This window comes from Biomphalaria glabrata, chromosome 18, assembly GCF_947242115.1.
Source record: "Biomphalaria glabrata chromosome 18, xgBioGlab47.1, whole genome shotgun sequence".
Taxonomy (NCBI): domain Eukaryota; kingdom Metazoa; phylum Mollusca; class Gastropoda; family Planorbidae; genus Biomphalaria; species Biomphalaria glabrata.
The window spans coordinates 20,949,785-20,962,162 of record NC_074728.1 but is presented as its reverse complement, the minus strand read 5'-3'; the positions used below and the strand labels follow the sequence as shown (position 1 = coordinate 20,962,162).

General features: G+C 36.5%; 1 protein-coding gene across 3 annotated transcripts in view; it reads left to right on the top strand.

Annotated features, from left to right (window-relative positions):
* LOC106076202 (uncharacterized) overlaps positions 1-9,781 on the top strand; it is a 34,198-nt gene extending 24,417 nt beyond the window's left edge. For 2 of the 3 annotated variants that reach the window (XM_056017583.1, XM_056017584.1), the window contains exons 14-18: positions 443-490; positions 2,704-2,844; positions 4,239-4,337; positions 7,120-7,387; positions 9,389-9,781. In XM_056017583.1, the coding sequence (XP_055873558.1) occupies positions 443-490; positions 2,704-2,844; positions 4,239-4,337; positions 7,120-7,387; positions 9,389-9,434 (602 nt within the window). In that variant the 3' untranslated portion in view covers positions 9,435-9,781. The remainder of the gene's footprint in view (positions 1-442; positions 491-2,703; positions 2,845-4,238; positions 4,338-7,119; positions 7,388-9,388) is intronic. The other variant, XM_056017585.1, reaches the window with a different exon arrangement.
* Positions 9,782-12,378: the final 2,597 nt, after the last annotated feature.

Genomic DNA, 12,378 nt, shown 5'->3' with positions numbered 1-12,378 from the left:
ACTAACATCTCTCTCTTTCTTTCAATCTTTCTTTGAATTAGTGTCTTTCTGTCTGTCAGTCTCTCTCTCACTCTGACACCATCCTCTGTTTAAGGGCATTTGTTTTTGAAAAGAAATATTTCTCATCTTTCTACAAATTCATGTAAATAGGCACAATGCTAGAAAAACGTATATATGTAGACATTTTACTTTTGTACCGGAAGTAAGATCACGACAGGAAGTTAAATCCCCTCGTTAAGACCCGCTGCTTTCACTTTCCTGCCATCACTACTTTGCATTAACTCTTTCTCTCCTAAATGACGATACCAATGTTGATTTCACCAGAATGTGGTAAATAATTACGGAGAGAAAGAGTTAAGTTGTAAGAGAGTGCTAGCTTATCAAAGTACTGATAACCCATTGAGAGCTAATACACTACTTTCTATTTCAATATGATCCTCAGACGACGACGGGGATGGACTCATAGACGAAGATACGTATAAAGTTTCAGGTATTTCTCTTTTAATTTACGTGGTATTGTATCAATCTATTTATTCACGCACCCCCCAAAATATTTTTTTAATTGTACGTCTTATAAAAGCCTATTGTTGTAGTCTCGGCGTTATATCAAACCGTATCACGCTTAATGTAGTCCCCATTTTTAGTATGTATGTTTCGTGGCTACCTTGAAATGTCGCATTGTGAAAACTGTGACTCATCAGTCTCAATATAGCTGTCTCAGTATTGTTGTCTCAGCCAGAGGGGGCAAAGGGGTGCACGATTCCCCGGCACCAACCTCAGGGGGGGGGGCGCCACACGCAAGTTAACTAGGGTAGAGTTAATTGGAGTGGACTACTATCGTTAAAGTCTATACAACGAACTACAGTGGACTTGAACCGTTACAGTACAGTCGATGTAAGACGTGTACGGCTCTGATTCGGTAAAGTTGAGTACGGCTCGGAAAAGCCGAGTAGGGTGGAATACGGCTCGATGCAAGTTGAGAAGAGATGAATAGCAACGAAGTGAAGAGATGAATAGCAACGAAGTGAAGAAATGAATTGCAACGAAGTGAAGAGATGAATAGCAACGAAGTTTATCTACCAGATATTGTACAGTCTTCTACGCTACATGTTACAGTGTCGAGTTGCTAGAGTTAATAGTCAATAAAGTTATATGAAACTGAAAGTTTAGTCGTCAAGTTCTTTGCAGTGTTTTTATTTGTGTGCCTACTAGTACATTTAGCCAGAAGATTCAGAAATACGTAACAATATACATATGATTGTACCCCCCTGGAATAGGTTCTCCCTGGAGTTTGTGTAAAAATTGTACACACCCTGCCCTTGACAGCAAGGGGTTCTGGGGGAGCGCTGTGAGCTTCCCCAGCGGGATTCAGGGCGGAACCCCATCGGCTAAGAACTATCTCCGGTAGTTAAAGCCAAAAAAATGCATATTCTGAGGTATCTAGAGTACATTATTCTGCTATTAAAACGTTTTAGTTCAAAAACCCAATCTGCTATTCTTACTTACTTAAGGACTTAGATATCCTCCCGCGCCGTTTGGCACATTGGGCGGCAAGATGTCTCCACAAAAATATGTCACTGGCAATGTCTAAAGCCTCTTCCCATCTGGTGTCCATTGCTATGAGGACCTCCATGAAAGTGTGGCCCCAGCACAACTCTTGGTGTGCGTAATTCATTTTGTCGGAGAACATGTCCCGCAAACCTCATGCGAAGCTCTGTCACAACCTTACTAAGGGGTCGCCTCCCAGTTAGGCATATTATTTCCTTGATTGAGACCCGATCTCTATAACTGACTCATAAAATACTTCTTAGCCATCTTTGTTATAGCCTCATGTAGCCTTTTTCTTTTCAATTTCGGCTGACGACTATTCACTGCACTTTATTAATGGAGCCCATCGGCTGGTAGAAATTGGTAACTTCTGTTGGCTACTCTCTTGGAATTCGATGAATGTAGTTTTCTTTAGATTTTATATCGAAAAGGGAAGTTTTATCGTCAAAATCATCTCTGAAGTTGTTTTTTTTTTTAACAAATCAAAAATTCCCTTAGCCGCCCTCATAGAATTTGGTGACAGTAGTTTGCTTTAGACTAATATTGAACAGAAGGGTTTTCCTCCTCAAAACAATCATTTGGGGGATTTTAAACTCAAAACCATCTGAATGGGTTTTAAACTTAAAGCGTTCTGGAGGAGGGAAATTCTACTCAAAACCCCCCTTGGCTATGCTCATAGAATTTTGAGTGTGTAGTTTGCTCTTTTTTATATTGAAGAGGTGGTTTTTAGCTTCAAACCCCGCTGCAGGGGGGGGGGGGGGGTTCAAGCACAAAACCCCTCTTGGCTACGCTCATAGAATCTGTTTACCGATGTTTGTTTTAGTCTTATATTAAAGACTGTTTTTTTTATTTTTTGATCAAGTTAAAACTTAAAACAATTATACACTAAAAAAGTCAAAACATGAATCAATAAATTTTACCGATTTATTTATAAATTACTGGGTAATTAATTAATAAATTACTGTTAATTAATTAATTTTTGCTGAATATAGTAAATGGAGATAAATCTCTTTGTATTGTTTCTGTAACATATGACAACTAATGTGCGGTTTTTCTTGTATACAAAATGTGTTTTTTCTTTTTTTTTTTTCCGATGATAAAAATAAATATTCTACATGACCCATAAAGCTGGTCTGCTTCATTCCATTTGTCCAGATTGCGATAAGGCCGGAAGGTGGGCGAAAGGTTGCCTTCAAGCCTGCTCGGACTTTTGCTTTTCTAAATGTGACAAATATAATGGTACTTGTTCGAGCTGCGTGAATGGCCGAACTAATCCGCAGAACTTTTGCTTAGATGGTAAGACTTATCAGGTATTTTATTAGCTAGTAAAATCGAAGAACTTATTGAATAGGGTAATGAATAAACTTAGCTTTTGATTGCATTACTGGTAAAAACTGTGTGCGTAATTCTAGTTGGCTTATTACATGTTAAATTAATTAATCTAAGAGTTATAAGATATGTAAATCTATCTATTTATCTAGCTATTTAAATCTATCTATCTATCTATCTATCTATCTATCTATCTATCTATCTATCTATCTATCAATCTATCTATCTATCTATCTATCTATCTATCTATCTATCTATCTATCTAATCTAATCTAATCTAATCTTATTTAATCTATCATTTCTTTCATCTATCTTATCAGCTCTAATGTAATCTAATCTAATCTAATCTACCTATCTATCTATCTTTCAATCTATCTATCTATCTATCTATCTATCTATCTATCTATCTATCTAATCTAATCTAATCTAATCTTATTTAATCTATCATTTCTTTCATCTATCTTATCAGCTCTAATGTAATCTAATCTAATCTAATCTAATCTAATCTATCTATCTATCTATCTATCTATCTATCTATCTATCTATCTATCTATCTAATCTAATCTAATCTAATCTAATCTAAACTAATCTTGAATCTATCATCTATTCTATCTAACTTATTAGCTCTAATGTAATCTAATCTAATCTACGTATCATCTATCTCTCTATTCTACCTAAATAATCTTTTCAAATCTAATCTAATCTATCATCTATTCTATCTAACATATTAGCTCTAATGTAATCTAATCTAATCTACGTATCATCTATCTCTCTATTCTGCCTAAATAATCTTTTCAAATCTAATCTAATCTATCTATCATCTATCGATCTATTCTATCTATCTAATCTGTTTTAATGTATACTGATATAATCTATCTATCTATCTATCTATCTATCTTTTTTATCTATCTATCTATCTATCTATCTATCTATCTATCTATCTATAATCCCTGTCTGATACTGAGCCACTCTTCATTTTACACAGTAGTATAGGCTTTAATCAGATACTCGGTTTACTTCCCCTGGCTTTACAAATGCTATTTTTAACACATCTAAACTTGACGCTATACAAACCAAAATCTTAGTGATTTTCAATACGAAATATAACCTCCTGATATATATATATATATATAATGTATATATATATATATATATATATATATATATATATATATATATATATATATATAATATATATATATATATATATAATGTATATATATATATATATATATATATATATATATATATATATATATATATATATATATATAATATATATATATGTATAATATATATATATATATATATATATATATATATATATATATATATATATATTGGTTTGGTTATTCTTTTAGAATGTCCAAAGTATACTTACGGAAAAAACTGCAAAGGGAATTGTTCTGAGAAATGTAATGGCAGAGACTGTATCGAACGTAGTCAAGGACAATGTTTACGTACGTTATTTTTCCCTCTTTCTATGTTTTGGATAAAAAAAAACATCTTGGGTCTTCTTCGGGTGTTCACACTAGGAAGATTTCTTTATCTAACCAGATTTTCGCTGCTCAGTTGTATGCTCTTATGAACTCTCTGCCAAGGGGATAATAAAAAAAGCGCTGACTCTTTCTGTGCCATAGTTCGTTTATGTTGGACAGCAGTGGTACTAGGGATTGCCTATGGTGGATTAATATGTGACTTTCAAATAAGATATAATGTATCATAGATGACATGTGTACTTGAAAGAATTATGTTCGTGTTTTAATATAGCTCTACACAATAACAGACGTTTATAGCTAATTAAGATTGTAATGTCTGAGGACCTAACTGTTGAACAGTGGACCTAGCTGTGGTGGGTCTTGGTGCGACACAGCCGATGGTCATAGCACTGGTCAGCCTGGCATTGCTATTCACAGAAAGAAAACGTTTTCCAAGTTTAGAAGACCATACTTTCTCAATGCTATGTTTTGTACATGTTTGTGTAGCTTTATACATAAAAGAAACTGTAAACATATACTTTTGTGTATATTGAAGATAAAGTATTAGTGGGATGTTTGGCTAACTAGCATCCTGTCAAGTGGACTCGAACTCAATTCAAATGCATTTAAGAATGCCAACAAGAATGGAAAGTGTTATAAAGATACCTGTACATTACGTGAAAAGGAATAACCCCACATTTACAGACACACCTCTCAATAAGTATCATTAATAATTTCTGTTTCGAACCCGATCAAAATAACAAGGGGGCGCGGTGTCTGAGTGGTTAAGCGCTTGGCCATCCATTCCATAATAATAATAAGGCTTGTCCTCGAGTCCGTGGCTGCGCAGCCCCAGCTGTGATCTACATATTTTGCCACATCCAGGTCAAGCATCCATTCCCTACGCCTAGGTTAATCTACTTATTTCTGCTACTACATTAACCAGTGGAAGCACTACTTGTTCAGTTGCTACTTAGAAGTTAATTGATTTATTGGTGCGAAAAAATGGCTGCTCAGAATCCATGGGAGTGCAAATGCACCCCCTTGCACCCCCATGAGGGCGCCCATGCACGTATGTCAACAGTTTCGTGTACAAAGCAATATTGGCTTTCTATATTAAAATATAATATAAGGAAATATTATAATGTAAACTAAACTGGATAAAGTGTAACAGATTGTGTATTTTATTCATAACACACATAGAAAGAGATTAGACGAACGAAGAATATACACATTCACAATAAATCTGAAGTAATTAAACACACATTGTGAGACTTTTTTAAAAACGTATAAATTTGTCTTTAAGTCCGACGATATGTGAAGAGTTCTACAGTTTACACGGTCACGCAGCCTCGATACAATCTACATATTTTGACATATGAAGAGCAGACATAAACACATTCTCTTTCAGCCTTCTGCAAACACCATTCTGTGATATAAATCAAAGTTCTCCTTTCAGACTTTACAATCAATAGTCTCTACTATTTCTGTGGCCCACGGTTAACAAGAGTATCATATCGCAAGCACAACGACTAACTGTACCCAAGTTTGTACTCAGAGGTGCCAAAGATCTAGAAGTTAAAAATCCATGTCTTCACCAGGATTCAAACCCGGGACCTTGGTTCGGAAGCCTAGCGCTTTAGTCAGTGATACAATTAACAAGATGTCAATAACGGGAAGTTTCGCAACGTTAAGAGTCTAGTGTCGAGAAATTCTAATTAATTAGTCGACCCACGGCGTAGCATACCCCGCTAGTTTACAGGGCCGCCATAAGCCACTGCAACCTATGCGACAGTTGTGGGCCCCGCACTTTCATAGGACTTTCATAGTTCTAGGTGTAAATTATTAAATGAAACCATTTTATAACTTATAACAGATTTCTCGCGGCCTCCTCATTTACCAGAAGCTCCTGGAAATATATTGAAATTGCAAAAAATACGAAAAAGTCCTGGAAATTTCCGGAAAATATTAAAATCTTTTGAAAACTCTTAAAAATCTCCTTAAATATATTGACGAAAATTGACATTTTTCGGGTGTTATTCAATATGGAAAAGGCCAATCCTACTCGCGATTAAAAAAAAAACAACAACAGCATTATGCAATAGCCGTAATTGTGACACAAGATTATCGCACCTCAAACTAATGAAGAATTACTTGAGGTCAACAATTATCGAAGATAGATTGAAACATTTTGGTATTGTTGCTATTAAGCGTGATCTACGTAGGAAATAGAATGTGTATGATATACTGTATGACTTCGCTACACGGAAGGCTCGTAAAGTAATTCAGTACTTAGTAAAGAAATAATAAAATGCAAAGACGAATTTATTTTCTAATACAAACTATTAATTTTCACTTATTAACCATATCCCCAACCCAATTGGGCCCTGCGAAATCCGTTTTGCATAGAGCTCCAAAATGGTTAAGAGCGGCCCTGCTATTTAGTGACGGGTAAATACTATTTGTTTCCCCCCGCCTTCTTTTTTTTTTTTTTCGCCGCCAAAGTTACGTAGGGTAACTCTACTTCGACTTGCAGAAAAAGAGAGTGATCTTTCCATGACTTCTTGGTGGTGTCAGGAATGGTTGAGCCATATATATATTGTAACCCCCAAATAAACGTGACAATACGACAGCCGCCATATTGATCCTTGTCCACTGCCTTCTTTGTCTAGCTGGACGTCTAAGCTTACACGTGAATATATTCGTTTCTGAAGCAACGACTAAGATATATAATTTTAAGTTATCTAACTACGTCCTGTTTCAGCACTGGACATTACGTCGACTCAGGTTCCTGTGATCACAGAAAAACTGTCCATGGCATCCAAACTTCCCGCCACAACACCACTGACCGTAACAACACAAACACCGGAAACAGTGGCAGTGTTTAATACAACAGTTATTCCCGTCACGTACACAACAATGCTGCCCCATGGGGAGAAGACAGAACCAAAACAAGACTCGAAATTTATTACGATAGGGGTAGTGATTCTGACACCAATTCTTATTGGAGTCTTGGGTAGCATTTGCTTGAAGTAAGTTGCGTAACACTAAAACGTATGTCTTTTAATTGATAACGCAGTACTTCTTATAACCTCTTATAAAGACCTACCAAGTTTTTAATATCAACTCTCTTGTTCCAAAAAACATATTGACCACTTATATAGACCTATTAAGCCTACAATGTCCCCCTCTCCTTGCTAAAGGACATATTAACCACATATATAGACCTACCATACTTTCAAGCTCCCCTCTGTTTATAATTTTATACTTTGCTTAATATTTGTTTAGTAACTCTCACTTTTGTAGTATACGCCGCTATTTTGTTGCGGGTGAACACTTCCTGAAAGACACAGATGTCCAAATGTGGGAGCGAGTGAGGGCGCGGGTGAGGGCGGGAGGGGCCATGGTTGGACGACGTAGATAATAATATATACAGCAGATTACATGTTTCCCCCCCCCCCTTTTTTTTTTCTGAGCCGCGCTCTCTGTCGCCGCGAAAAATACGTGGGGTAACTCTTGTCCGACTTTCAGAAAATAAAAAAGTTATCTTCCCATGAGTTTTTCACCGAGGGCGTGCGTGCGTGGTTTCCCGCATGGTTGGGCAAAAGGAGAATAATATATACAGATTTTCCCGATAATGTAAACAAATGTCTAAGACGTTAAAATGAAATTCAATGTTTTTAACTGAAATGAAATAAACTATAAACATTTATATAATATATAATATAATTAAACTATATTTATAAGTATATCTATAAGTCTCCTTTATAATTGCTAATTCGTTGCCCAATTGTTTTTAAATAGGTTTGAAGTCCTTGAGAGAAAGCATTTCGCGCTTAAAACGGAAGAATTTAGATAATTTTATTTTACAGTTCTAAAATGTGCCCCCAAAAATGATCACATAATACAGGGGTTCTCAACCTGTGGGTCGCGACCCCCTTGGGGGTCGATTGAGAATTTGCCAGGGGGTCTCCTAAGACCATCGAAAACATGGATTGTTTTCGTCTATTCTTCTATTGCTGTATGTGTGTGTGTGTGAGGGGGGGTCGCGGCAGAGTGGGGGATTGTAAAAAGTGGGTCGACGAGCTTAAAGGGTTGAGGACCGCTGACATAAAATCTCCCACATTTTTCTTATTGTTTTTAACTGTCGTTGGCTTGCAGCACCAAACTCTGGAGAAATCTAAACCGATGTAAAAGTTTTCAAAAAAAGTTCCTCTTTCAGACCTTGTGGTCTACATGCTTATTCCTAACCCCTAGCCTGTAACAAGCAAGCTCACGTTTGCAAACTTCAGTGCCTGGGGGCTGCTTATAAGTAAAAATAGGTTATATAGTTGTTTATTTGCAAACTTCTTTTTTTCTACAAACAATAAAGGGGACTAATTCAGCTTATACCATTTTATCAGTCAAGTAAAATTTCTTTCCCTTGTTCGAGATATCAAACAAAAATAACAATAGCTAGGGAACTAATTGGTTATTATTTTATTATATTGATTATTGTGTTTGAATGCAAACGAACTAATTGTGCAAAATTTCAGCTTGATTTAAGATTGGGTGTGAACGAGATGACGTGTGCAAAGTGTCTAGATTGATTTGATATAAGCTTTGTAAAAAGCTTGAAATAACTCTCACTACCACGCTGTGAACTGTACTAAATACACCTTTCATTAAAATATAGACGAATTCAAATTGAGATGAAATACATTTAATAGACTTTTGTCATAATATAAAAATGATATTTACAACAAAATCTTAACTCACTAGAAAAACACGTCTTTTCACTCTGGCATCCTGGAGTCGTCTCACGTACTTAACACAGCTGACGACATTGCCGCTTATCTTGCATCATTCACTCTGCCTAGCCACCAACCAATCGTTAACTACTTCTCACCGTCACCATAGAAACTAACACACACACACACACACCAGTTATTGCACTCCATTTTTTAATCTTATAACTATTGAAACCATTTCTCCACGACTGTAATTTTTTAAAAGTCTGATTTCAACTTCTTTTCTTTGTTATCTCGCTCTAGCATAATAGGCAAACGTCGTAGGTCGAGTAAAACAGCCAGTGAATGATGAAGATCAAGAGCCAGCTGTTAAGAACGCGAAGTCGGATCCGGACGAAAAGAAGGGAGCATTAATTTAGGCGATGGGCTGCTCCTCTGATGCAGATGAATGAACTAGAAACACATTTCTAAGTTTATTTCTCAAATATTGAATACACTGGAAGCTAACAGAATGACAATTTCCCAAAACGGAAAGCATTAGGCGGAAATTTTTTTTATTCTCAGGAATTTTAAAACATCAACTTGATTATCAGGATAATATTTCCTTTGATACATTTTTTATGTATTATGTCTGGTACTTTTTATAAAAACTACTCTTTGTTTTCTTTTTTTTTGTGGAATAATAAATTCAATGTCAACTAAGTCTTGTGTCAATATTACTTGGATCAGGGGAGTTGGTTTGAACATTAGCGATTTTTGCTTAAGGTTCTTAAGTTTTTTTCTGCCATAGTAAAAACTTATTGTCACAAAGATAGAGAAACAGATAAAAAAATAAAGAAATGCTTTTCTTTTCAGACAATAACTCTTTTATACAACTTATTGAGTAATTATTTTGCTCTATAATAACAAATAGATGTTTGATTTCAAATTTAAAAAAAAAAATTACCAGCCCCATTCCTACCCACGAGAAAAAAAGCTCATTTAGCGAATGAATAAATCTACTTTATATTATGTTTTGCTGAGCTAAAAGGTAGTCGAAGTAACAGAGGTGCCCCCCCGGAAACGCTTTAATGACCAGCTTAGGCGCCAGATCGCCTTAGCTGACACAGAAGAGAGCACCTGGTTGCATGGGTCTCAGAAAGAGACATAACAAAGGCCGCGCGATACACATGAGACCAACAAAAAAAACCTCTCTGCCGAGGACATAACGCAGATAGCAAAAAGAAAATCTTAATCCACAATCGGCGGACAATGGTTACATCAGCCTTCATTGTGGCAAAATATGTAGGTCACAGCTGGGGCTGCGTAGCGCTGGAAGATACTGCATTCCTCATAAATCTTTGGACTCGAAGACAAGCCTTATTATTTATATTCTAATGATTAACTCATCCTATCTATCTATCTTTCTATCTATCTATTTATCTATCTATCTATCTATCTATCTATCTATCTATCTATCTATCTATCTATCTATCTATCTATCTATTTATCTATCTATCTATCTATCTATCTATCTATCTATCTATCTATCTATCTATCTATCTATCTATCTGTCTGTCTATCTATCTATCTATCTATCTATCTATCTATCTACCTAGAAGAAAGGGTGAGCTTACTTTGACTCAAAATCGCCTTTGTCGTTTGGCGTATTGGGTGACAAGCTATCTTCATCAAGATCAATCACTGGCTGGCAATGTCTGAAATCTCTTCCCATTTAGTGTCCACTTCTCTGATGTCCTCCATGGAAGTGTGGCGCCAAATTATGCGAGCAAAAGCCTGGTTGCGCTATTATCGTATTGACCTATATGTCATTGCAACTCTAAGCATCCCTAATTTATTCTGTCGGAGGACATGTCCTGCAAATCTCATGCCACGCTCGGTTCAAAACCTCATAAAGCGGGTCGAGTCCCATTTCAGCATTTCTGCAAATCTCTCTAACTGACTCCTAAAATCCGTCTTAGCAATTTTCGTTGAGTCACATATAGCCTTATCTCAAATTGGGGCAGATGACTTCCACGTCTCGCATGCATATGTTGCTGTTGGGATGACGATTGTGTTAAGCAGATGGATGTTTGTCTCAAGTCCAATAGCTTGACTTGTGGCACGTCAACCTTAGGGGTTTATGATGGAGGGAAGCAATGAGAGGAGAATCATCTCTACCTCCCCTCCCCTTGAACCCTGTGATGTCTATATTATATAATGACTCAGGAGTCATTTTTTCCACACATTCTCATGATTGTCATTTTTCCCCATTTTGTCAGCTTTTCTTTAGTTAGAATCGTTTGGTTCGATAGCCCATAGTCTAAGGATAAAATATACGTTAACATTTTTTTTTCAAAATTAAGGTCACTAATTAAAGAGTGACTAATTATCCGGTGCCTAATTTTTCGATTTGTCAAAAAGTGCCTAATTATCCGGTGCCTAAATTTCCTAGTGCCTAAATATCCAGGTGCCTAAATTTCCGAGTGCCTAAGTATCCGGTGCCTAAATATCCGTAAATATGCGGTGCCTAAATATCCGGTGCCTAAATTCCCTGAATTCATGCCAGAGATACTTAATCAGCTCTTAACAAACTTGATGGCTTGTGTGTCCAAGGAAAGTGGACAGACATATTATTGCTTAGTGAATGTCTGACAATAGAAGCAATACGAAATTACTTTTAAAATTAATTATTGCTAGGACGTGACCTTAGAGAGAGTGCACTTTGTTCTATGAAATCTAAGGCTCCATTGCAGTGTCTGCACAAGGAAGGTCTTTATGGACACTTGGATGGCTGCCTGGTCGTGAGGTATATGGGCCGTCATTGGGTTTGTCTCTAGTTTAAACCCTCCCCCCCCCCCACCCTGCCACAACACCGTCAAGAGGTTTGGTGTAGGATGTAATAGTCTTTAATACTGAAGGAACACACCAAAAACATGTAAAACAAACAAAGCCTATAGGAAGATATGAGGGTAACTTCATGTTGAGCAGAGACAATGAATAAATGACTAGGGCTAACATTCCCCTTGGCACAGATTGAACTTTTAGAACCATTCCGTAAATACTGTTGAACTGAGGCCGATCCTTTCTACTTTGTACCCTTGATACTTTGGCACGGATTGAACTTTTAGAACCATTCCGTAAATACTGTTGAACTGAGGCCGATCCTTTTTACTTTGTACCCTTGATACTTTGGCACGGATTGAACTTTTAGAACCATTCCGTAAATACTGATGAACTGAGGCCGATCCTTTTTACTTTGTACCCTTGATACTTTGGCACGGATTGAACTTTTAGAACCATTCCGTAAATAC